Genomic DNA, 25,898 nt, shown 5'->3' on the forward strand with positions numbered 1-25,898 from the left:
TTTTGACAACTAGGTCTCTGTAATACCCTTGCTGTCAGGCAATACCGCAGTATGGGGGGCAAAGGGGCCCATGCCAGCCATTCGTTCTGAAATAGTTCAGAAATGAAAAAAAAAACATACATACATACATAAGGAGGTGGGGGGAGGGTAAAGAAGTTTAGTAAAATGATAACATCTGAGGAGGCTGGATGAAGGACACATGAAAATTTTTTCTGATTCTTGCATCTTTGCCCTAATATTAACCTGTGTCAAAACAGACAAACAGCCCAGCAGCAAAGATCAGAAAAGAGCTAAAAAGCAAACATAAACTTCGCTTTTCCAGTTACGTTTACTGTTCTGATAATTCAAAAGATTCTGCTTAAGAGATGACTGGTATGAAACTACTCTGGAGAAGTGCTGAGATTGCCTGACATACACTCTAGGATTGTGATTAAAATAATCAGTATGATTTCAAAGCATTTTCAGTTTCTTCAAACAGGTCAGAAGAATGAACCTTATTTTCATTAAACTCTTGCTAATATGTAAAAGGTTGTTGAAAATAATTCAGTAGAATGTACATACTTGCCGTACCAAATATCAAAAGGTACTGTAAAGCTCAGGAATAGAACAAATTATGCCAAGCAAAGAACCAGACACAAAAGAGTTTGTATTGAATGGTTTCATTTTACATGAAGTTCTATAACAGGCAAAACTAATCCATCATAAAGTAATAACAAACTTTTTTTGGGGGGGGATGGGTGTTAGGGGGCTTAGGGGAGTGTGACCGGGGAAAGGCACAAAGAATCAGTCAGAAATGGTCCATACTTTGATCCCTACCTACCTCACACCATATGCAAAAGTAAATTCCAAATGAACTCAACATCCAAGTTAAAAAAAACAAAACCATAAATATTACTCTACAACGTAGAACGTAGAATACTTTTTATAATTTTAAAGCAAAGGAGGACATTTTATTTTTTTACCTTTTTAAAATAACTAAACTTGGGCGCCTGGGTGGCTCAGTTGGGTAAGCGACTGCCTTCGGCTCAGGTCATGATCCTGGAGTCCCGGGATCGAGTCCCGCATCGGGCTCCCTGCTCGGCAGGGAGTCTGCTTCTCCCTCTGACCCTCCTCCCTCTCATGCTCTCGGTCTCAAATAAATAAATAAAATCTTTAAAAATAAAATAAAATAAAATAACTAAACTTTAAAAAAAGATTTTTTATCTATTTAGAGAAAGAGTGTGCAAATGTGCAGGAGTGGAGGGGAGGGAGAGAATCTCAAGCCGACTCTGCGCTGAGCCTGACGCGGAGCTCCATCCCACGACCACCCACAAGATCATAACATGGGCTGAAATCAAGAGTTGGATGCTTAACCGACTGAACCACCCAGGCACCCCAAGGAGGGCCTTTTAAAACACAACATAAAGTCTAGAAACCATATAGGACAGGTTGACAGTGCAGCCTGTATTAAAGATTAAAACTTGAATGACTATAACATCACGAAGAAGTTAAGTCAAATGACAAACTAGGAAAAAACAACTGCAACATTTTAAAGAGCAAGCCCTCAGAAGTCATCAGTAAGACAAACTCAGTAGAAAAGTGGGCAAAGGGCATTAAAAGCAGTTCAGAAAATACAGATGGCCCATTACCAGAAGCGGTTTAACCTGTAAAGAGATGTAAGTTAAAATTTTACCTGTGGAAAAATGCAGATAAATATAATACTTTTCTCCTACGTAAAAGGCAACACGTAACAAGATAAATAATCCTCAACATTCAGTGAGAATTTAAACAGGCACCCCCTCTCTGTTGTTGGTGGAGATATTAGCAGTACAGCTGGTTGGAAAAACTACTTGTCAGTAGCTATTTCAAAATAAAATGCACATATCCTTGACCCCGTAATTATACTTCTAATTAAGTTATCACAAAATAGGGCACCTGGGTGACTCAGTCAGTTGAGCGTCTGCTTTGGACTCAGGTCATGATCCAAGGGTCCTGGGGATCGAGTCCTGCGTAAGGCTCCCTGCTCAGCTAGGAGTCTGCTTCTCCCTTTGCCTCTGCCCCTCCCCACTGCTTGTGCTCTCTTGCTCACTCTCTCTCAAATAAAATATTTAAAAAATTATCAAAAAATGTATTCCTTTTTTTTTTAAGATTTTATTTATTTATTTGACAGAGAGCACAAGTAGGCAGAACAGCAGGGAGAGGGAGAGGAAAAAGCATGCTCTCCGCTGAGCAGGGAGCCTGATGTGGGGCTCGATCCCAGGACCCTGGGATCATGACCTGAGCCGAAGGCAGCCGCGTAACCGACTGAGCCACCCAGGTGCCCCCAAAAATGTATTTCTTTACACAGAGACATTTCTGGTTCATGGCAGCACTGAAAACTGGAAATGCCAAGTCAAAACTGGAAAAAAATCTCAACAGTTTAATAACAAAGGAGACTGATGAACCAAACTGGTACATTGATAAGAAACGTTACAATAAGCTGTTTAAAAAAAGGTCTTTTTATACTTGCAGGCACTATGGAGATACGTCCTTAATGTGGTAAGGGAAAAAAACAATCTAAAAAATATTTTGTAAACTAAGACCTTTTCCTTAAGGAAAATATATGTGCATATTTTTTTTTTTTTTTGACAGCGAGAGAGACAGCAAGAGAGGGAACACAAGCAGGTGGAGTGGGAGAGAGAGAAGCAGGCTTCCCGAGGAGCAGGGAGCCGGATGCAGGGCTTGATCTCCAGACCCTGGGATCATGACCTGAGCCGAAGGCAGACGCTTAACCGACTGAGTCACCCAGGCGCCCCTTTATATATTTATTTCTAAAAGACCACATACACACATAAAAGTCTGGGAAAGTATGCCCAACCTTCTAATAATGGGTTACCTCCTCACTAGGAAAAAAGGAGCTTCTACATTTCACTTAATGCTTGTATTTAAAAAACAAAACAAATTTTTTTATCAAAAAGAAAAGAAAACACAAAAAGAGGTCCAACACGCTCTATTTTCCATCAGTCTGTCTTTCTGTGATTTTCCAGTACTCTTTACCCTGGCAAAGACATTTACTTGGGCAAAGCCAAAAAGGCACAATATACTATGGACCACAGAAGTGACTTCATTCCAAAGTGAGGTCACCTGACTGCTGTTGTCCAAGAGCTTACACCACACAGTGTGGCTGACAATTGGTCCCTGCTTCTTAAGACATTTCAAACCCAATTCTTCACCACTGGCCAGGTAATATGAATATTTCATTTTGTTTGGGGGCCTGAGCAACAAAGCCACCAATTACCAAGAGAACTTTTAGAACAGTTCAAATGCCCAGTTTTAGCTGATTCTTTCTTTTTTTAAAGATTTTTATTTATTTGAGAGAGAGAATGAGAGAGAGAGAGAGAGAGCATGAGGGGGGGAGGGTCAGAGGGAGAAGCAGACTCCCCGCTGAGTAGGGAGCCCAATGTGGGACTCGATCATCATGATCTGAGCCGAAGGCAGACACTTAACCGACTGAGCCACCCAGGTGCCCCTAGCTGATTCTTTCTTAGAACAGTAGTTGAGGGGCGCCTGGGTGGCTCAGTCGTTGGGCGTCTGCCTTTGGCTCGGGTCATGGTCCCAGGGTCCTGGGATCGAGCCCTGTATCGGGCTCCCTGTTCGGCGGGAGGCCTGCTTCTCCCTCTCCCACTCCCCCTGCTTGTGTTCCCTCTCTCGCTGTGTCTCTCTCTGTCAAATGAATAAAATCTTAAAAAAAAAAAAAAAAAAAAAAAGAACAGTAGTTGAATGTTATTGAATGAAATTACTAAGTAAATATTAAAGAACAAGAAAGACAAGGAAGATAGAGCCCCTCCCCTCAATAATCTCATTAACATGGGGCAGAGTGACATTAGCATTAAAGCAAGGTCTAAGGGGTACCGCCTGGGTGGCTCAGTCGGTTAAGCGGTTAAGCATCTGCCTTTGGCTCAGGTCATAATCCCAGGACCCTGGGACTGAGTCCCACATTGGGCTCCTTGCTCAGCAGGGAACCTGCTTCTCCCTCTGTCTGCCACTTCCCCTGCTTGTGCACTTGCTCATGTGTGCATATGCGGCTGCTCTGACAAATAAAATCTTAAAAAAATAAATAAATAAATAAATAAAACAAGGTCTAAGGAACCAGGTCATCATTGTGCGGAGGGCTGAAGGTAGGAGGAGTTGCTACTGGTGGGATCATAAGGCATCTGTTGATGAACAAGGACCTGAATGCAGACACATGGGGAGAGGGGTAGGCAAGGAACATAAGTACTGGGCAAAAGAGGACCAAGAGCGGGAAGCACATGTTCGGGGCCTGACTAAAGCCCAGGATGTAGTAGAGGAAGGCTGAAGGGGAGAAGAGGGAAATGGAGATTTGGGTCAGATGATAAACATCACTAATGCCATGTGGAATGAATGCATCATTTATGCACTAGGCAATTTTGAAAGCAATGTCTGTGAAAGAGACAACTGTTTTGGCCAGGTGGTATTTAAAAGAGAAGTCAGAGAAACAGGAGACCCAAGCAGTCCTAAATACTCTCTATGTAAAGAAGGTTAAGAGTCTGGATAAATAAGGGCTGCTGAGAGGCCTAATGAACCAATATGTTAATATCCCTTCCATCCTGTCTGAATTCCTAAGTACCAGAAAAAAAATACGCTAGAGAAATCTTTTTTTTTTTTTTAAGATTTTATTTATTTATTTGAGAGAGAGAGAGAATGAGAGACAGAGAGCACGAGAGGGAAGAGGGTCAGAGGGAGAAGCAGACCCCCCGCTGAGCAGGGAGCCCGATGCAGGACTCGATCCCGGGACTCCAGGATCATGACCTGAGCCGAAGGCAGTCGCTTAACCAACTGAGCCACCCAGGCGCCCCTACACTAGAGAAATCTTAAAGGAAATGCAAAGTTTCATTCCAGGCCCTTTGGATTCACAGGGTAGCTCACAGACCCCAAACACAGCCAACTAAACGGGCTCATTGGCAAAGGAAAGAATTGTGAAGAAAGTTCTTAACATTAGCAGTGCTTATAAAATCCTTCCTACCTTTGCTGGATCTCTTTGATGTCTTCTTGTTTCCTTCGGAGGTAATTTCAATCTCATCAGGATTACCCCCCTCATCTTCAATTGCCTAAACGGAAGGTTAAAAAATAGTTTAGCAAAAAAGGCAGCACGCAGACTCGACTTCCACGGAAACTTCAGGTTGCTGATCTGGAAAGGGCTTCCCCCCACCCATCTGTTGTCTTGCTCTACCTTGGAACAAAGGCTCTGGAGTCAACTTATTTCTTAGTACACCACAATCTAGTCCATCCTGGACTAGGGACCCAAGGGAACTCAAAAAGGAAAAAGCACACTCTTCCCTTTCCTATGACTTCACCCAGTGACGTGTTGTTTGACCCTCTGTGACTCCCTCTCCATGCCATGCCTACACTTGGCACTGTCTGGACAGAATACTCAGCTAACACTCACTCGGCTGAGATCGTACTGTGTGTGCCATGAGACTGGACATGACCCATATGACCTCATCAGATCACTCACATCCGTGACTGACTTCAAAGGTCTTGCTCTTAACCAGCAGGGGACCTACCTGAAAGGGTACAGAATTATAATGATCTCTTGGCAAGCCCCACCTCCCACCCAAGAGCTCATCATTCCTTTGAACAGCCCGCACCCACACTCAGCACAGCGCATAGCCCCAAGGCGGCCCGCAGCAAATGGTTACTGAGCCTGTCATCAGTGTTATCCTTGAATACTGGGCTTCGCTTTTAGGTTTTACTGATAACTCTTTCTCTCTTTACTGTACTATCCTATGAGCACAAGTTCTGTTTAAACCCACTTCAAATAGCATGTCTTTTTTCTAGACGGTTTCAGAAATTCCGATCTTCAGGAGTTTCTCAGCGTCGAAGTCTGAATTTGCAATGGGGCTTAGGGACTCCACATCTGAACTGTACCAGGAACAAAGAAAATCTCTCCTCTCTCCGAAGCCAGGGTGAGGAGAAGGAATTGGGATTTCTGCTCTGGGATCAAGGAAAACACAACCAGAAAGTCCCTCCCATTCTTCCTGGCAAAAGAGGATTCTGGAATACTGCTAGAACTGCCCCAGACAGGAGGTGTACCATTTTGCCCCTCAATATGTCTCCTCTGGGTGCAGTGTTTACAGGATCATCCCCAGGGACACTGTAGGCTATGAGTCATCCTTACAGAGCTCAGGAAACTACTCTTTGTGCTCCTTCCGCCTTTTCCTCATTTGCCCTTTCTGGAAAAATCACACACACAAAAAAGGGGACACTAACTAAACTAGACGGTAGAAGTAAAAAACAAAATCAGTTAATTCTAGACTCACTTGGATAAGGTAGCATATTAACATAGTCGCTGATATTTATGTCCTATGACCACACCCCTAAGAAAATGAAAACAGGGAGAAGAAATGAAGAATGGCTCTGAGATAATAGTGATGGAGGATCCTTGAAGTCACATACCAGTTTCAGCAACCAATCTGACAGGAAGGTTCAATGCCATCCTATCAGCTTTGCAGTCTTGCAGACTGAGTAAAAAGGATAAAGGTCCCAATTTGGCTTTGCTGACTGGAGGCCCTGCTGGCAACCCTCAACCTTCCACCATTTTTCCTAGAACATCTTGGTCGACGAACTACCTGCCCCAACTTGAGTAAAGGAAGTTCGTATCCATAGTGAAACAAACACAAGATCAAGTTAGAAAAGCCCAACTGACTGTGGACTAATCAACCCACCATTTTCAAGCCCTAGCTTCCTCATTCAGAAAATGGGAAACAATCCCTACTTCCCCTTAATAGCAATCCGTAATAACTAATGCCCTGGTCTTCAGTTGTTCGGGAGCCAGGAGGGTGCAGAGAGTCGCAAATCACACCGTCTGCAGGGGTTGGGGGTAGCGATGCTGCGATTACACGAGAGAGGTCCCAAGACGAGAATAGGTCAATGGGAGAAAAACAAAAAAGCCAACGAGAATATGAAAAAAGGGAAGAAGGACCCAAACATTTAATTAACTGCTCACGCTTTTCACACCCATCCCTCAGAACCCCTCAAGGTAGGGATAAGAGTCCTGGTTTTGCAAATAACAAATGATGGCACAGAGAAAAAAATGAATTGTGTCAACGATCGTATCTTCATGTACCGGGCGGCACGCCAAACCCGTTTCGTGCAATCTCGTTTGATCCTAACACGAAAGCACGATCTTTCCTTCTCTTTACAGGATCAACAAGCTGAGAGAGCGTTAAACGCCTTCCGTGCCCAAGATCAGGCCTCTGAGACCCGGAAGAGACCCAAGGCCAGACACAGGGACGAGAGCCCCCACTCTGCCTGCCTCCTAGCAAAGTCCTGAAGCCGTCTTCACGTTCTCCCCACCAACGTCTCTTACGTTTCTGCTCGCTATCGCAACAGTACTTCCTTTTCCGTGCTATTTCCCCGACCTAGAGCTTGCAAATTCACAAACCTTTTTTTTTTTTTTTTAACCTCTGAACAGGCTCTTGGCACATTTGCCCAGTCAACTAGATCCCTCTTCAAAGTGCGTCGACCCTAACGGGCCACGGAGCATCGGAATCTCCAGAGGAAGCCCCGCGGCCAGCGCGGGCTCAGAAAAGCGCCCGGCCTGGGTCCCAGTCCCTACGCCTCGTCTCCACGGCCGTGTGACCTTGGCCGAGTCCCCCCACCTCGCCCCAGAAGTGAGGGCTTCCGGGTTTCCCGTCATTTTTGGAGGCTAGGGTGGGCCGCTGAGAGGAAGGCCCTCCGCGCAGTGGCCGGTGAAGAAAACAGGAACCCTCGGCCTGGGGGCCTTGCCGTCCGCCGCCGCAAGGCCGCGGCGCCTTCGCCGGTTCGCGCCCAGACATTCCTTCCTTCCCAGGGCGGCGCTGAGGTTCGCACCCGAGCCCAGCAAGGCTGGGAGCTCCCGCTAGGGCCTGGGAAGAGTCGGGAGAAGCCCGGAGCTCCCGGCCAGAGGCAGGCCCCACAAGGGACCGGGGGCGGACCCCGAGACCAGGGGACCGCAGTCGCGGCCGCCAGGACCCCCTTCTCTTCTCCTGCCCGCCCCCGCAGGGCCCCAGCTCCACCTTTTTGAGCCGCTCCATCAAAACGCTCTTATTGCCGCTCGAGTCCAGATTCCGTTTCCTCAGCTCCGCCCGCAGATCGATCACCCGCAGATCGCTGAGCCGCCGCGTCCCGGTTTCCGACGAGGCAGAGCTCAAAGCCGCTGCGCCCGCCGCACCCGAATCGCCTAGTCCTGAGAGAGTCTCCGCCATTCCAGGGACCGTGGCTCCGCCGCCCACTTCACACAGAACCGGGCCGGTTTTATCTGGGCACCTAGCACAAAATGGCGCCGCCTGCGAGGGAACCGCTCCAGCCGCCCTGGCGCGCCTCCCTTCTGCGCAGGCGCACCCGGCGCGGAGCCGACGCTGCCGGTCGCGTGTGCACATGCGTGGTGAGCGCTCACAGGGATGTGCGCAGGCGCATTGCATCTCGCCAGCCTCCCGCCGCGAACGGCCGTGACACATGCGTGCTGCAGTTACGGCGCCTGCGCGTTGTGGTGGGGAACGTGCGGTTGGTCGACGCGCGAGCGCGCGTGCTGTTAAGAAAGTTGGCATGTGCGGCACGCATGCGCTGCCGGAAAGCGGGGCGGGAGGAAGCGAGTGCGTTTTCCTCTTAGGCGGCGCCATTTTGTGCTCAGAGCCGCTACAGCCGCCGGCGGTGTGGGAAGTGGGTGGCGGGGACGCGAGACCTGGGATGGCGGAGACTCTGGCAGGGTCCGGCGAGTCGGGTTCTGGCACAGCCGCTGTCGGGTCGGGCACCTCGGAGGCTGGGACGCGACGGCTGAGCGACTTGCGGGTGATAGACCTGCGGGCGGAGCTAAAGAAGCGGAACCTGGACACGGGCGGCAACAAGAGCGTCTTGATGGAGCGGCTCAAGAAGGTGAGGCGGCTCGACGTCCCGGGGTGGAGCAGGGGGCCGCGGCACGCCCCCGCGCCCACCTGTCACCGCGATTCTCGGACGCGGGCCCCCCTCCACCGTTCCCCCTTGTGACCGACCCCGGCCCGAGCTCGCGGGGACCACGGGGCCCGGCTGTGTGACCTTGGCCCGTCACCGCCCCTCTCTGCCTCGCTTTTGATCCTCCTTCCAGCTGGTCGCCTCAAGAGTGCCGAAAGCGCGTCCTTTTCGCCGCCGGGTGGCCGCCTGGACTTCTTCCGGGCTCCAGCTGGAGACTCGGTTCTGTGACCTTGGATAGGTGCCTTCTCCCTGCCCCTCAGTTTCCTCCCCTGGAGCACGGATGAGTAAAGAGCCTTTGCGATCTTAAGGAGAGGGAGTTGTGCTTGTTAATACTCCAGGACTTCTGTTCTTGTCATGCCCTCCCCTCCACCGCTATTCTTCACGGCTTCTGGTTAGTGCCTCGTAGCCTTTCTCGCTCTCCCTGGGATAGATGTCTCCCCAACGTGCCTCCTAGAGTGTTGCTCCACCTCCCTGCTTCTTTCTTGCACCGTTTTGTGTTTATGCCCCACCTGGCCGCACTCAACCCCACGTTGAGTATGGAGGAATAGCTGTCTCCCCAACCGGAGCAAGCTCGTTGCAGAGCTTGGGTTTACCGTTGAGTGTCCAGTGCTGTGCCAGTCCGGAGGAAGGTGCTGAGCAACCCTACACACAGACACACACACACACACACCCCACTCCCAGTCTGTCTGGTGGGTTTTCTCCCCAGAAGTCAAGCATGGCTTGTGGAACACCACTCAGACCTTTACAGATGGTGGACTTAGTGGACCTAGTGCAGCATCTCTGTTACTGTTACCGTTATTAAAGTGGAGGGTTAGGCAATGTCTAGTTTAAGGGCCATTTTGGAACTGGTCATTGACCTGGACCCTGGAGCCCCAGTTCACACATCCCTTTGTCTTTTGTGCTTAGGGCCCAGAGAGAACCAAGTTGCGCTGGGTTCATCCTGTGCCTTTTGGGCTGGCAGCCCAGAGAGCAGAACCAGAGTTGTTGCTCTTTGCAAGGAAGTGTTTGACTTTGTTTGCTGGGAAGTTGTTACTTAACAGAGAACAATGTGTGCCCTGCAGGTCTCCACAGTGTTGTAAAGTTTCATCTCTTCTTAATAGGCGGTTAAGGAAGAAGGGCAGGATCCTGATGAAATTGGTGTCGCGTTGGAAGCCACAAGCAAGAGGACAACAAAGAGATGTATTAAAGGTATCTGCTTGTACTTATTGCTGCTGGAGGCCTGAACGTGTAGAGAACTTACTTACAGATTAGTTTTTTAACACCGCCTCTGTCCTCTGGGCCCAGAGAATGTCTTTGGCCTTCATTGTTCCCATCTAACAAGTAGGCTTGGTTTTCACCACCTTACAAGTAGCTCTGTCAGGAGTGCTGGGAGGAGTAGAGAGATATGCAAGTGTTACGTAAATTTTGCCTTAAAGACATTTTAGCTCTTGTCATCGGGATTCAAAAACAACCAGAGTAAGTCACATTCTTAAAGCTGCTCTGAGCAACCAAATACACTACGTGACTTTATTCCTGGGAAGTTGAAAAACGGGGTTTTAAACCAAAGAAAAGGACACCAATCTGAGACGGAGTAGAACCGACTATCTTTAAGGATACAGAACAGGTTGTTGGAGTATTTTCATGCAGCCTTTTTTTTTAACCAGTGAGGTTTTGTTTTGTTCTGTTTTGTTTTTTTAAGATCTTATTTTGAAGTAATCTCTGCATCCGACGTGGGGCTCGAACTTACAGCCCTAAGATCAAGAGTCACATGCTCTACCAACTGAGCCAGCCAGGTGCCCCACAGTGAGATTTTTTTTTTTTAATTGAGATACACTTCACATCTATAGAATTCACCCATTTACAGTGTACACTTCATTACATTTTAGTATATTCACAAAACTATGCGACTGTCAACACTATTTAATTCTGGAACATTTTCATCGTCACAAAAAGAAGCTCCTGTGCCTATTAGCACTTGCTCCCCATTTCCCCCTCCTGCGGACTCGCAGTGTGTAATTGACCGTTCAATTTCATGTAAATAGCAATATGTGGTCTTCTGTGCCTGCTTATTCTGTTGAGCATGTTTTCAAGGTTCATTCACTTTGTGACATAGATTAGTGCCTCATTTCTTTTTGTGGGTGGTACTAGCTAATTTTGGAAGTATTTAATTCCCTGAAACTTTGAAACCTTGTTACCCTCCCTGGCTTTCATCCTCATTTTTATATGGGTGAGGACAATATAATTGGGACCTTCCAGGTGATGGGGATTATTTTCTTGAAAGGTGCCAACATAAAATTGTCATGGCTGGATGTACCCTGTTCATCTGAAGAAGACTTAAACTTAGGCAGTGGAGGACAGATGCTTAGAAAGGGAAAAGAAACCAGCTTGTAGCCTTTTCAGTAACTTTAATTTACTTTATATAAGTGCTTTTTTTTTTTTTTAAGATTTTATTTATTTATTTGACAGAGAGATAGACAGAAGAGCACAAGCAGAGGGAGTGGCAGAGGGAGAGGGAGAAGCAGGCTCTGCACTGAGCAGGGAACCCGATGCGGGACTCGATCCCAGGACCCTGAGATCATGACCTGAGCCGAAGGCAGACGCTTAACCATCTGAGCCACCCAGGGGCCCTATAAGTGCTTTTCTAGAAAGACTTTTCCATGACTCATCTGTTTAAAACTTTGTGTGTTTTATTTATTTTTTAGGATTTTATTTATTTGACAGAGAGATAGCGAGAGGAGGAACACAAGCAGGGGGAGCGGGAGAGGGAGAAGCAGTCTTCCCGCCGAGCAGGGAGGCCGACATGGGACTCGATCCCAGGACCCTGGGATCATGACCCAAGCCGAAGGCAGATGCCTAACGACTGAGCCACCCAGGCACCCTTTTATGTGTGTTTTAAAAGCTTAAACTTTTTAGTTAGGTTATATAGAGGAGTTACATTTAAGCTGGATTTTAACACCTCGATGTGATTTTGCTGCTCTTGTAATGGTCAAGTATAAATGCTGACTAGTCAAGTGAGTGCAGACAGAGGTGTGTGTCGATTTAAAAGTTCTTAGTGGAGGGCTCCTGGGTGGCTCAGTCGTTAAGCGTCTGCCTTCGGCTCAGGTCATGATCCCGGGGTCCTGGGATCGAGTCCCACATCGGGTTCCCTCCTCGGCGGGAGGCCTGCTCTCCCTCTCCCACTCCCGCTGCTTGTGTTCCTGCTCTTGCTATCTCTCTCTCTGTCAAATAAATAAATAAAATCTTTAAAAAATAAATAAATAAATAAAAATTAAAAAAAATTAAAAAAATAAAAGTTCTTAGTGGAAGTTTTTAAGATAGGTGCTCCTTTAAAACTTGAGAGGTTCAATGTTTACTAATCAAAGTGTTCTTGGCTCTTAACAGGGATTTTTGCATCATTAAGACAAACCAAACCTTAGCCGAGTGCTTCCAGTGTGTGTCTGAATGTCTGGATTACGGTTTAGGTGATGGTAAAACTGCTTGAAGTTACCGTTTTGTCAAAAAAGCTTTAATAGTACTTACTTTTGTTTGTATAAAGGGATGTTGGTCCCAGTATAGATGTAGCTGGGATTAGAAGGGCACTGGTCCTTTCCCTTTCCGTTTTTACTGAGAAGTCACCAAAGGCCCAGACAGGAAACAGGTGGCCAGGGCCCTGGGGCAAAGAACAGCTCCTATAGGTAGTTGAGCTAGCATGTTCTTTGTAGGTGTCCGCACACATAGTTACATGAAGCACTGGACCCTCATGGTGTCCTGTTCGAAATTAGGTCTTCAAGATTACATAAAAGTTAAAAGGGCTCAGTCAGTTAAGCATCTGCCTTCAGCTCGGGTCATGATCCCAGGGTCCTAGGATCGAGTTCCTCATTGGGCTCCCTGCTCAGCGGCGAGGAGCCTGCTTCTCCCTCTCCTGCTCTCCCAGCTTGTGCTCTCTCTCTCTCTCTCTCTCTCTCTCTGTCAAATAAATAAATAAGATCTTTAAAAAAAGAAGTAAAAAATAAGCTAAACTTTCTGAGAAAAAACTTCATTATGAGTTAGAACAAGAGACCTTCTCTTGTCCTAACTCATTTAAACAGGCAACATTTTTGAAGCTTGTGGGTATGTTTTGAAAGATTACAATTTTGAGTTAGGTTTTCTAGCATCTTGGTCCCCCGCCCCTTCAGCTTTTAGTTAGCTGAAACCAGGCCCTTGGAACTGGGGCCCGGCCTCTCCGCCCAGCGTTTGTCGTCCCCCCTCCTTTAGGGCACTTTGGAAAGGTCTGCATCTCTCCTGTTGACATCCATTGTGGGAACTGCTGGCTACTATTTAAAGGCACTGAAAGTGGGTGCTGCTACCAACCATCTTTAGGACCTCTTTTAAGAGCTGAACCAAATTCTCACGTGTCAACTGCAGCTAATAAACCTGGTGGTGTTGTGGGGAGTATTAGCTGAGAGAGCACAGTGCCTGACACTTAGTAAAGCCACACATCTTGAATGAGTATTCGTAATGATGGTGCAGAAGGCGCTTCAGGGGTACACACTGCAGTTTGGGTCTTTACTCAGAGATTGATGTCTCCTGTTTAGTTTTCTCATTTCAAAAAATTATAAAAAGGGGCGCCTGGGTGGCTCAGTTGGTTAAGCGACTGCCTTCGGGTCAGGTCATGATCCTGGAGTCCCGGGATCGAGTCCCGCATCGGGCTCCCTGCTCGGCGGGGAGTCTGCTTCTCCCTCTGACCCTCCCCCCTCTCATGTGCTCTCTCTTATTCTCTCTGTCTCAAATAAATAAAATCTTAAAAAAAAAAAAAATTACAAAAAGGGTACTTCTAGACACTTCAGAAAATGTAAGAAGTATGCATATGAAAATAAAATTATCTCTGATGTTATCACCCTGTATTTTAATCCCTGTTGGTGACTTCCTGAGTCGTTCCCGTGTATATTTTATAAATGCATTTTCACACTTCATTGTATACATGCTGTTTAATAAAAGTAGAACTACTGTATATGGTTTTTTAATTTTGTGGGCATTTTCCTGTGGCATTCAATATTCTTTATATTTGGAAGCATAATTTTTTTTGAAGTTGTAAGACACTGTATGGTGGGCCACAGTGTTTTGCAAACTTGGCACTGTTGACAGTTTGGGGTAAGTAATCCTTTCCGGTGGGGCACTGTCCTGTGCAGTATCTTATGTTGAACAGTATCCCTGGTCACTACCCTAGCTGCCGGTAGCATCCCCGAGTTGTGACACCAGAAATGTTTCTAGTCATTGCCAAATTCCTCCCCACTTCCCCTTTTGAGGACAACTGGTATCCCGCATACAAACAGACTGTCGTGATTTGTTTCCCTTTTGAATGTTTGGGCTGGCTACAGTTTTCTAGATAGATGACTTAAGTTTTTAATTCCTCATCAGACATTTTCGTGCACACCCATATTGGGGGGATTTCTAGAATAAAAAGTATACACATTTTTGAGGCCAGAACCTGAGCATTATCTGACTGAAAAATTACTTTGTAATTAGGACAAAAGATGGAGGAAGAAGGTACAGAAGACAATGGCCTGGAAGAAGATTCCAGAGATGGGCAGGTATGTGGCGTCCACGGTAGAGACACTAGCAGGAGCTCTGTGACCAGCCACCCGGCCGTTGACGCCTTTCGTTCTCTTGACAGGAGGATATGGATGCAGGTTTAGAGAGCTTGCAGAACCTTGACATGATGGATGTGGGTGTGTTGGAAGAAAGCGAAGTTGAGAATAGCAGTGCTCCCGACTTTGGGGAGGACGGCGCTGACAGCATTCTCGGTTCCCTTTGTGATAGCAAAGAATACGTGGCGGCCCAACTGCAAGAGCTCCCGGCGCAGCTCACAGAGCATGCTGTAGGTAACTTGAAGACATGGTGGAATGTGCCAGTAGCCCCGGGGCTCCTCGGGGCTCCTCAGCGCTCGCGGGCCGCCGCTGGGAGTGAGAGCTCACTGGCGGTTGATTAAGTAGTGCACCACCGCGTCAGCAGTCACCAAAAACACGGAGTTCCGTGTCTAAAGCCTCATGGTAAATTATATCCATTTAAACTGCACGTAAGTCAGAGGTTAACGAACGGCTCACTTCTCTACGATCCCGGGGAGTATTTTGATAAAAGGGTGGGAGGCCCTTCCGCAGCATGAATCGTAAAAGGCTGACACTGTTGGTGGAAGTATTTTCCTTTGGAAAACAGGAAACAGAAAACAGTTGATAATCTCAGCATTCGGTCATCCTGTTGGTTTTTTTTTTTAAGATGTGCTTTAGGTACAAGGTTAGATGGTTCTATTAAAAGACGGGAAAGAGTGAAGGAAAGTATTCGTGCCCTCAGAAGCACCCCTCCCGTGAAAAGAAAACCACGCTTAATGGCCTAGTATATAAAGGAGAGCTTGAATTCTGTTACCAATATTGCTTTTTCAAGCTTTCGCTTGTAGTATTTGGCAGAGAACTCTGGTGGCCATCCTAAAACTGATTGCCATTTTAATCTTACTACCTTGGCATACTCAGCCTCTTAGTTTTTTGTGTTTTGGTTTGGTTTTCTATTCTCTCTCTCTCTCTTTTTTTTTTTTAAAGGCACTAAGCTGGGCAGGGGGAAGGGGGGCCCTTGTAGGACTGGACTTTAAACATTAAAGGTTCAAAAGTCAACAAACTCCAAACGTCACTGCCCCTCAGCCTAGGGTGCCATTGAGCAACTGACTTGCTGGTCTTGGCCTCTCTCAGTGTGATCCTGTTGTGTGTTAATTATTTCCAGAGCATGGACTTGGCTTCTTACCTTTTGGTTAATCCAAGCATCCCGGTCATAAGCTTCAAACCTGGGAAAGGAAAAAAAAATACATTTGAGAAGGCATGTTTTTGTATTTCACTCAAGAAGGTAAAAACCTGTCAAATCGAGTGACATTTAAGAGTAGTTCAGTTAAATGTTTTAAATAAAGCACCTTAGGTGAAAGTGCCCAGTTACTGTTATTTTTCAAAGTATCGTTGCCAAGTAAAATCGGAGAAGTGTGAAGTTTTTCCTTTTGCTTTTGAGCTCTGCTCTGGAAATCGTGTCCGGGTCACATATGTGGACCACCAGGAAATAGACGCTGCCTGGGAACTGAAAGTGTACCTTCCTGGGCCAGTGCTGACCGAGCACCTGCTGTCTGTGAGACCCTCTCAGGGGTGCAGTACCGCCCAGTCATGGAGCAGTCAGGAAGGCCGGCGAGAAACCGAATAATCCAACAGTGGACTTGTAGATGATGGTGGGCAGCTTGAGGGAAGTAGACACGTGGGCCCCTTAGAAACTGGTGAGGTGCAGGTCTTGGAATTCACAGCTCTGTCTCCACTACGTGGTTCTCTGTTTTGTCTTTCAGGTGGATGGGGAGGGCTTCGAGAACACTTTGGATGCTTCATCATTGGACTTCAAAGTACCTCCGGTAAGATACCATTCTGGTGCTCCCTGGCTGGAAACATTATGTGAGCGGTTGATTTTCCATGGTGAAAAAGGATGTGTGTCTGTGTAGAAATGATTCTGTGTAAAAATGATTCGTAAAATGAGCTGAGTGCCTGGGGTAAGAGGTTGAGCCAAACAAGTACAGTCCTACTGTTTGCATTCGGTAGGGACAGTGTTCATAACCAGCAAGAAAATGACTAGAAAAGTTCGAGGGAGAAGTTGAGGTGATTGGGCCGTAGGGCTCTCAGAGGAAACCCCACTCAAATTGAGGTCTGACCCATGGGTCTGGAGTTAGCCCAGTGAAGGGGAAAAGAGGACCTTGGGCAAGGAGGGAGAGTGGCTGAATGTAGGGACGGAGGACACAGGGTGGGGGCAGAGACGCAGGGGTGAGGTTGCAGACGTGGATGGGCCTGACTGCCCGCGTCTGTGGGTCGGGGAAAGGGTTTGGCCCATTGTCTTAAGTACAGTGGGAAGTCAGTGGAAGGTTTTGGGAGGAGTGAACAGATGGTTTTGTTGACAGGTTCCAGTTATAAATAACAGCTTATTTGGGGAGAAATCGATCTCAAATCTGGTATGACATACAAAACATTCGCCGTCTGTGCGACCTCTTGCTGTGGCTGTCTTTGCTCTCTCCGGAGGCCACTAGGTCAGCTCAGACTTGGGGTGGGGTGGCCAGACCCTCCAGGGAGAATTGAACAGGCCGAGTGTCACTGCTGCCTGCCTGGCTTTGCTGGGGAGAGGCCAACAAAATGGGCTTGTCCTCACCGAATCATCCCAGAATGGAATATGGTCGTTTTGAGTGGAGAGAGTTATTTGAAACAGGTGTTTATTCACATGTGATTGAAGCTGTGTCTGCCAGGGAAGTGTATTTGCCCAGTTTTTAAGTACTTTATGGAATTTTTTTCTCTTTTCTTTTTTAAAACAGGATATTGAAGAACCTCTATTGGAGCCAGGTACTGATAAGAGAAACACGACAGTTAATGGTTTGAAAGTTTTCCCACTCTTTTTTTCAATCTATCTATATATTCTAAGCTGTGTATGGTCGCGTAAATGATTTTAATGGTGGACAATCCAGATCGTACAAGGATCAGAGATTGGAAACCCACTCGTATCACCAGATCTGTGGAAGTGCCGTTCTGGTTTCTGGAGGTCAAATATATTTGGTGAGATGTAGTGATTATTTTCATCTCTCTAACCACGTAGAGGGGCATTTAAGTAATTCCCCCAGTGATTCTTCCATGTGTTTCTACACATGAAACAGATCTTGTGATATTTTGCTGCAGTCTTTTTGATTACTACAGTTAAGGCAGGATAAAGTGGTTGTCAGGGCACTTATAACCCGAGAAGTGACTGGATTCCAGAAGAGGAAACAGAGTCTCTTCAGGAAAATTTTCAACGCATTACTCCCCTTGTGGACTGCGTTTATCTCCCACCTTGGAAGAGTTTCTGGTTTGCGTATTGGACTGTTCTGTTAAAAGAAATTCAAAGAAATTTGGAAATTGAGTTGTCATCAAATGGCGATCGCATTCGGTTCGGCACCTTGGACATTGGAAAACTAAGTCTGAAGACCCACACTTGAACAAAAACAGGAAGAAGACTGTCGAGAAGCAGCCATGTGGTTGTAGGTGTTTGAATCTGTGGGGGCCTTTTCTCTTCCATGTAGCGTAGCGGCTTCCTGTAGCAGTCGGTTGGAGCGCAGGTAGTGTAAACCGGTGTAACTTTGTGTACCCGCGGGTTTTCCAATCTCTGTGTAGCTAGCAGTTCTCTTCGTGTTAGTGTGGCAGCCGTGCCAGTTCCGCATTTGTGATTGCTTTATTTCCCTGGTAATTAAACCTTGTGCCATTCTATTCCTGTTAAATCCGTAGAAAATGAGAAAATACTCGACATTTTGGGGGAAACTTGTAAATCTGAGCCAGTAAAAGAAGAAGGTTCCGAGCTGGAGCAGCCCTTTGCACAGGATACAAGTAGCGTGGGGCCAGACAGAAAGCTTGCGGAGGAAGAGGACCTTTTTGGCAGCGCCCATCCGGAGGAGGGTGATTTAGATTTGGCCAGCGAGTCAACAGCACAAGCTCAGTCGAGCAGGGCAGACACCCTGTTAGCGGTAGTGAAAAGGGAGCCCGTGGAGCAGCCAGGCGATGGCGCGCGGACGGACTGTGAGCCTGTAGGGCTAGAGAAGCCAGTTGAGCAGAGTAGTAAAGCCTCAGAGCACACGGAAGCCTCTAGCGAGGAGGCCGCGGAAGCGCCCCCGGAAGCCTCAAGCCCAGGCCCCAGAGATAGCAAAGAAGACGTGAAGAAGTTTGCTTTTGAAGCTTGTAATGAAGTCCCTCCGGCTCCTAAAGAGTCCTCAGCCAGTGAGGGCGCTGATCAGAAAATGAGGTTTGTTTTTTCTCAGTTTTAGACCAGACGCTATCTCCTTTTCATTGGTCATTTAATGACACACATAAGCTGTTTTTTCTGCAATTGGCCAGCCAGACTGATGCAATTGTAGTTTACTTCTAAACCATGTTTTATTTCTCGTTGTGTATTTCTAATGGGTGAATCTATTTCTTTTCTTTTTCTCAACCTACTATGGTTGTGTTCTTAAATTGTTAACAGCTATCTTCAGCTAAATCCAATTGACTTTTAAGAATCTGACATGGTATTTTGGGGGTCACATTGCCTAGAGAAGCTTGCAAAGGTGTCTTAAAATTTTATTTCAGACTAATTTTCTGGTAGGTATTCAGTTTTTAGCACATACCATACTTTTAATTTAGTTGTCTTTCATTTTGTTCCCGTCTGAGTAACGTTCGCTTTTGTCTCTAGCTCTTTTAAGGAAGAAAAAGATATAAAGCCAATCATTAAAGATGAAAAAGGTATGATTTAATTTATGTGGCAGGGAGCCGCCTACGGATCCCTTATTTGGGGAGGGAGGGGCTTACAGGTACCCACACTGGGGATCCGGTGGTTGGTTTCATGGAGGATTACTGGAAGTAACCATCTAACAGTATCTTGAGAGACTAGATTGAAATGTTGGTGAGCTTCTGTGGTTTATGTCTCTGTTGTGGTTTTCATTTATGGGATAGTGAAAATCCCAGTGCACCGCATCCTATTACAGTCCCATTCTGCCCGTTAGAATAACAGAACAAGATTGCAGAAACTGCCATCCCGGTTGAGAATTGGTCATCAAAATTCATTTCCGTTTGTAAATGACGAGGACCTGATGATTCCTTGAGTAAGGGAACGGTTTCTGCAACCTGTATTTTTTGTCTTCCATCCTGAAATGCTTAGACCAGAAGAGTTGAAGTGGGAGGTAGCTGGGGTCTAAGAGCGGGCTGCGTCCTGAGGCAGGTCGTGCTCCTATCTGGCCTGGAGGCCAAGCCTGACCCTCTCCCTCCTGCAGCAGGTCGCACCAGCAGCAGCTCTGGCCGGAACCTGTGGGTCAGTGGACTGTCCTCCACAACTCGAGCGACGGATCTGAAGAACCTTTTCAACAAGTATGGGAAGGTGTGTGCCCCGCCCCCCCCCCCCCCCCAACTTCTCGCCACCCAGCCTCTGTTTGGCGTTAAATAATGAACTCAAGACTATGGAGAGTTCTTTCTTCTATTGTTAGTTTTGTTGGTGGTCTTTTCTGTGTGTGTGTGTGTGTCTATGTGTCTATGTTTTTCCCTTTAAAAAAACAAAACCACGAGGGAGAAAAGGCTCACCTGGTTTTGGGTAGTGTGCCTTGTTTCTTCGCTGAGAGTGGGTAATAGGCAGCAGATAGTTCATCGTGTCACAGAAAATGTATATAAATAGCTACGTCTGAACGTTCTTCTAATTTCTCTTAAACTGCTCATTTTTTGGCTTATACAAAACTTAAAGCTGGCATGCTGAATTTTTTTTTCCCAAACAATAAGTGAAGAGTTGGCTTTTAATATTCCTGCATTTTTAAATACGTAGCTCGAGAACAGGAACATATTGGGTTAAAAATAAATCAACAAAGACTTGGTCCACAGGGGCAGAAAGAAAACATTACCATTCAGAAGCCTTGCAGGGACTCGAGGACATTTAAAACCCAGTTTTCGTTGTCCTGGAATTAGATGGTGAAACAGTCTCACCTTCAGCCAGGAGGACCACCCTGGTCCTGTGGGTGCCTGTGGGGGCTTGGCGCCCCTTGTCAGGGAGGAGCTGCAGGGAGTCCAGGCGGAGCTTTGCTGGATGTCCTGGCTGCCGTGGGCATTTCTCTGCCCAGGTCTGTATCCCCGAGTAGGAGTTGGCGAATGTGTTTGTGACTTAAGTGGACAGGACCCAGAAGAAGCATTCATGAGGTGAATATTTCTTCACGGCGAATGTCTTTCAGAAGGGCTTAAAACTGGGAAGCTGCAACCCGTCCTCAGTGTTTGTTGACTTCCTTCTTGATTGAGGCACCAGTTGTGAAGCGTAGCCGCTATGAGGGCGCTGGCCTAGATCTTACAGGCTGCTGGAGAGAGCATTTAAGTAAATACAGCATGTGACGAGGGATTCATTCAGGGACGTTACAGCCTGCCATCAGTGTGTGGGAGGGAGACCGAGTTTAGATGGGGGTCTGGGGTTCAGCGCACCTTGCTGAGTAAGTGCTCTTTAAGCCGAAGCCTGAGTAATGATAGAGTTGGCCCTGCCCACAGAGCTCGGCATTGAACTAAAGCCGTGGGACTTAGGCCCAGTGGTGGGACGAGTCTGTAATTTGGATGAACTGATCAGGGATGCCTGAGTGGCTCAGTTGGTTGGGCGTCTCCCTTTGGCTTGGGTCATAATCCCAGGGTCCTGGGATCAAGTCCCATATCGGGCTCCTTGCTCAGTGAGGAGCCTGCTTCTCCCTCTGCCTGCCGCTCTCCCCACTTGTGCTCTCTCTCTCTTTTTCTTACAAATAAATAAACTCTTAAAAAAAAAAAAAAAAGATGAACCCATCAAAGGCTGCTGTGAAGGTGGAGGGCAAGGCCAGGGGCCCAGGGACAGGTGAGGTGGTCTTGGATTTTGCTCTCAGGGCCGTGGGAGGTGATGTCTTTGCAAGGATAATTAGGTTGATGGGAAGGTCATGTGATCCTGTCTGGCTCAGCCCCCTGACCTTGAAGAGAAGGAAGAAGGGGAAGCTTCCTCTCTGAAAGAAGTGACTCTCTCAGGAGAGTCTGTCCCCTTTGGCCCTGTATGGGGTGATGTGGACAGAGGGGGGCTTTCCTCTGCAGGGAGAGCAGGCTCCTCCATATCTGCAAGTGGAAACATGGACACCAGGGTCTGCTGGGAACGTGAAGATGATGGACTGCCCCACCCCCACCCCCCTGTTGTCTCACAGCTGGGGACCCTGAGGTCCAGAGAGAGGAGAGGCCTTGCTCACGTTGACGTACTGAATCACAGCTGGTCAGAGCCAGACCCTCTAGGGCTCTTGTGTCCTGATCAGGGGCTCTGCACTTTCACTGGTGCTGGCTCTACGTTCAGTTCTCTAGAATGTCCTACGGGAACATTTACGTTTAACGCGAGCATCATATAGTGGGGTTTAAATCTGCCATCTGGCTCCCTGTCTGCTCTCTGTTCTGTTTCTTGGATCCCTTGCTTCTCTGTATTTCCTGCCTTTTGAATTGAGTTTTTTTTTTTTTTTTAAGATTTTATTTATTTGACAGCAACAGCCAGAGAGGAAACACAAGCAGGGGGAGCGGGAGAGGGAGAAGCAGGCTTCCCGCGGAGCAGGGAGCCCGACGTGGGGCTCGATCCCAGGACCCTGGGATCAGGACCTGAGCCGAAGGCAGACAGACGCTCAACGACTGAACCACCCAGGCGCCCCAGTGCAGACTTTTTTTTAAGATTTTATTTATTTGATAGATAGCAAGAGCAGGAACACAAGCAGGGGGGAGTGGGAGAGGGAGAAGCAGGCTTCCCGCTGCGCAGGGAGCCCCATGTGGGCCTCCATCCCAGGACTCTGGGATCATGACCTGAGCCGAAGGCAGAAGCCTAACTACTGAGCCACCCAGGCGCCCCTGTGTTGAGTATTTTTTATGATCTGTCACTTATTAGCTGGAACTAGTTTATGTCACTAGTGTTGCTGTATTCTGGTTTCTTGAGGGGTAAAGTCCGCTTGCTTATTTGAGTTTTTTGTGTTTCTTGATGTGGGCATCTATCCCTGTGAACTTTGTTCTTAACTGCTGTTACTGCGCCCCATAGGTTTTGCTGTGTTACAGTTCCTTTTCATCTGTCTCAAGGTATTTGTCTTTTGGTTTCTTCTTTGAGCCGTTGGTTGAACTATAACGTTTTCTTTGCTATCTGCGTATAGGAATTCTATTACAAGGCTTAATGCGGTCTGTCCTTCAGTGATGAAAATTCCAGTTCCCAGGGGGCGTTTGAACCTGATAACGTGCACCGCCATCCTTCCCTCCCAGCCTTTGTGGTGGTGGTGTCACGGCTTTAATAAACAGCATAGTACATTCTTGGTTCGTTGATATGTTGGTTGGTTTGGATTTTGGTGTGTTTGTGTTTTTTTGTTTTTTTTCATTTTTTGGTGTTTTTTGTTTTTGTTTTTGCTTTAAACATTTATCTTTTAAAGAGATACATAAATAAGAAAAAGCATGGGCTCTTTGTTAACTCCATGTTTATGTTTTGGGGTGCTCTTTACTCCCTCTTGTTGATATCTAAGTTCCCATTGGGTATTGTTTTCCTCCCTCTTTAAACTTTTCTTATCGTACAGTGTTGCCAAGGATGAATTTCTGCTGCTTTTGTAGATCTGAAAATTATTGAAAATTATTCTTTCGCCTTCACTTTGAAAGCTGTTTTTGCTGCATGCAGAATTGTGGGGTTGGTTATTTATTTATTTATTTTTGGTCCAGACAGCAGTGGTGCTCCCTCCTTCTGGCTCATGTTGGCTAACCAGTTGGCTCTGGGTTTCACCTTTGCTCCTTAGGGCACAGGTGTCTTTCTTGTCTGGCTTACCTGGAAGGTTCTCTTTATCACTGGTTTGGAGCAGTTCATGCCACAGATGTGCTATGGTTTCATCCGCTAAGGTTTTCTGTGCTTCTTTTGACGACGCCACAGGTGGTCCTACAGCCCACTGATGTTCTGGTTCTGTTTTGGTTTGTTTCCATCTTTTTTCCTCTGTTTCATTTCGAGTAGCTTCTGTTGCTATGTCTTCCAAGTTCCCTCATCTTTTTTTTTTTTTTTTTGCAGTGTCTGCTGTCCGTCCCATCTCATGTATTTTTCATCTCCAGACTTTGGGGTTGGGTGTTTTTAAATATCTTCTCTGTGTTTACCTAACATGCTCCGTGGTTTCTCCTAACTTGTTGAACATTTAGGATATAGCTAAAATAACTTTTAATGTCATCATCCACTAATTCTGTTACTGGAGTGCATTCTGGATCTCTTTATTGGTTGGTTGGTTTTCTTCATTAGAGTCATTTTCTCATTCCTTGGTTTACCTAGTCATTTTTGATCGGACACCAGGCGTTCTAGTTATTCGTGTGTCCCTGTCAGTGTCCTTGAGCTCTTGCTGGGACATAGTTCAGTTACTTGTTCCTCCCCAGGTTGCTATTAGGCTTCTTTAGGTGAGCAGAGCAGCCTTAATTTGGGGCTAGCTTTGTGCACTTCCAGGGCAGCACCCTTCTGAGGTCTCAGCCTGATGCCCTGTGAATTGCAAGCTTTTCCATTCCGGCTGCCATTCCGGGTTCACTCTGGAAAAAGTGAATTATTTGAGACTCTGAGCCTGGGGATTATTTGCTCTTAACAGGTGGTTTTCTCCCTTGCCTCTGACACGTGTGCTGCTTAGAGGGCCCTTTGTAGCGCTCTGGGGCTGTCTTTATGCAGCACTTCCTCTCCGGTACTATGATTTCTTCAGACATTGAGCTGTGCTCAGCTCTCGGATACCACCTCCCACCCTTACCTCAGGTCCTCTTCCCTGCCCTTGGCTGGGAACCTCTAGGAAGTAAGCCAGGGCAACCATACGTGTGTGTGTCCCTTGCAGGGGTCACCGTCCTGTGTGGCCTGGTGTACAGTGTCTGAAAACCCCGGTTGCCTACATTTCCTCTAATTTGCGAGGTTTTTTAGGCAGCAGGGGGGTAATGCTTGGTGTGTCAACCTGTCTGGAAGTCGAGATCCAATTGGAGAAAATGATCCAAGTGGGCAGTACTTTTGATTAATGAGTTGTGGTTTGTGGAGTTTTAAATGTCTTTAGCTGGGACGCCTGGGTGGCTCAGTTGGTTAAGTGTCTGCCTTTGGCTCAGGTCATGATCTCAGGGTCCTGGGATCGAGTCCCGCATCGGGCTCCCTGCTCCTCAGGGAGCCTGCTTCTCCCTCTGCCTCTGCCTCTCTCTCTGTCTTTCATGAATAAATAAATAAAATCTTTAGGGGGGAAAAAAAAGTCTTTAGCTTTCCCTGTTCGTCTTTTGTCACTCTGAGGGCTGATCTTGTATTGTATCGGAAGCAATTGTATTTTGATAGTCAGGATGAGGTAGAACCACTTTAATAACTAATTATGGCAAACCAACAATTTGTGGAGAAGTAAAAACTAGTGGAAAGAATTCTGATGATCAGGTAACTGGTAGTCATTTTTGACAAATCGTGTGGTGATTTATATGGGAAGGTAAGCGTGTCCTTTCTCATGAAGGTTGTTGGGGCCAAAGTGGTGACCAACGCCCGCAGTCCCGGAGCTCGGTGCTATGGATTTGTTACCATGTCGACATCTGATGAAGCTACAAAGTGCATCAGCCATCTCCACAGAACTGAGCTGCATGGAAGAATGATCTCCGTAGAGAAGGTGAGGTGACTCTTGCCTGTTATAACCTATCGAGTTCACGAGCGAGGAGACCAGGACCATGGGCCATTTCTAATCTGTGTTGTATTTTAGGCCAAAAACGAACCTGCTGGGAAAAAGCTGTCTGACAGGAAAGAATGTGAAGTGAAGAAAGAAAAATTATCTAGTGTTGACAGACATCATCCTGTGGAGATCAAAATTGAAAAGTAAACTGATTATTTAAAACCTTTCTCTTAAGCTTTCTCTCAGGGTGCGGGGGTGGGCTGGTCGGGAAGAGGGTAGGTGGCAGCCACAGGGTCACTCAGGCAAACTCGTGTCCTCCTTGCCGCAAGCAGCCTCATTGGCTTCTCACTTACGTATCATATTTGTGCATCTTGCTACCACTTACGTGTTCAGGTTTCAGTAAGGGTCCCTGCGATGTAACCCGTAACTCTCAAAAGTGTATTCACAGGAGCCTTAGTAAGTATTTACGTCCAAACGACTTAGTGGGCTGTTGAAAGAAAATAACACATCTGAAAGGAAAGAATAATAATTTTACTTCACTCAGAGTTCTGGGTCCTTGCACAGCCACTCATACCATGGAATTGTTTCCTGACCCAGACTGGTGTTCATGCAGTCCTTGTTTTTTATCACAGGAACGCAACCCAATCTAATGTTGAAAAGAATGACCTCAAGCTAGTAGTTTGTGCAGTGTCAGGCAGTTGTCAACTATTGCTGTGTTTCCCTCAAAAATATAAGATATCCCGGGATACCTGTGAGTTTCCTGTGGCACCCGTGGGGTACCTTGGCACAGAACTTTGGGATCTCTGGGTCTGAGATACCA

General features: G+C 46.8%; 2 protein-coding genes across 18 annotated transcripts in view; one reads left to right on the forward strand and one right to left on the reverse strand.

Moving 5' to 3' along the window:
- SAFB (scaffold attachment factor B) overlaps nt 1–8,358 on the reverse strand; it is a 36,644-nt gene extending 28,286 nt beyond the window's left edge. The window contains exons 1-2 of one of the 2 annotated variants that reach the window (XM_045863239.3): nt 8,037–8,358; nt 5,003–5,087 (exon numbers count right to left, since the gene is read on the reverse strand). In XM_045863239.3, the coding sequence (XP_045719195.1) occupies nt 5,003–5,087; nt 8,037–8,225 (274 nt within the window). In that variant the 5' untranslated portion in view covers nt 8,226–8,358. The remainder of the gene's footprint in view (nt 1–5,002; nt 5,088–8,036) is intronic. The other variant, XM_045863242.3, reaches the window with a different exon arrangement.
- A 249-nt stretch (nt 8,359–8,607) lies between these two features.
- The window catches only part of SAFB2 (scaffold attachment factor B2), a 33,862-nt gene continuing 16,571 nt past the window's right edge, over nt 8,608–25,898 (forward strand). For 4 of the 16 annotated variants that reach the window (XR_010405745.1, XR_010405749.1, XM_064572640.1 and 1 more), the window contains exons 1-12: nt 8,613–8,892; nt 10,068–10,155; nt 14,431–14,495; nt 14,579–14,782; nt 15,673–15,792; nt 16,271–16,333; nt 17,276–17,303; nt 18,216–18,726; nt 19,153–19,202; nt 19,730–19,833; nt 24,929–25,078; nt 25,169–25,281. Coding sequence is in view for 13 of the 16 variants with exons in the window: in XM_064572640.1 (XP_064428710.1) it covers nt 8,707–8,892; nt 10,068–10,155; nt 14,431–14,495; nt 14,579–14,782; nt 15,673–15,792; nt 16,271–16,333; nt 17,276–17,303; nt 18,216–18,726; nt 19,153–19,202; nt 19,730–19,833; nt 24,929–25,078; nt 25,169–25,281 (1,682 nt within the window). In the remaining 3 variants the exon portion in view is untranslated. Of the gene's footprint in view, nt 8,893–8,996; nt 9,359–10,067; nt 10,156–14,430; nt 14,496–14,578; nt 14,783–15,672; nt 15,793–16,270; nt 16,334–17,275; nt 17,304–18,215; nt 18,727–19,152; nt 19,203–19,729; nt 19,834–24,928; nt 25,079–25,168; nt 25,282–25,898 lie in introns of those variants that run through there. The other 12 variants (XM_064572620.1, XM_064572635.1, XM_064572645.1 and 9 more) reach the window with 9 other exon arrangements.

Source organism: Mirounga angustirostris, unplaced genomic scaffold, assembly GCF_029215605.1.
Source record: "Mirounga angustirostris isolate CCGP_5_RB_7025 unplaced genomic scaffold, mMirAng1.0.hap1 SCAF_1, whole genome shotgun sequence".
In the NCBI taxonomy this organism is placed as follows: domain Eukaryota; kingdom Metazoa; phylum Chordata; class Mammalia; order Carnivora; family Phocidae; genus Mirounga; species Mirounga angustirostris.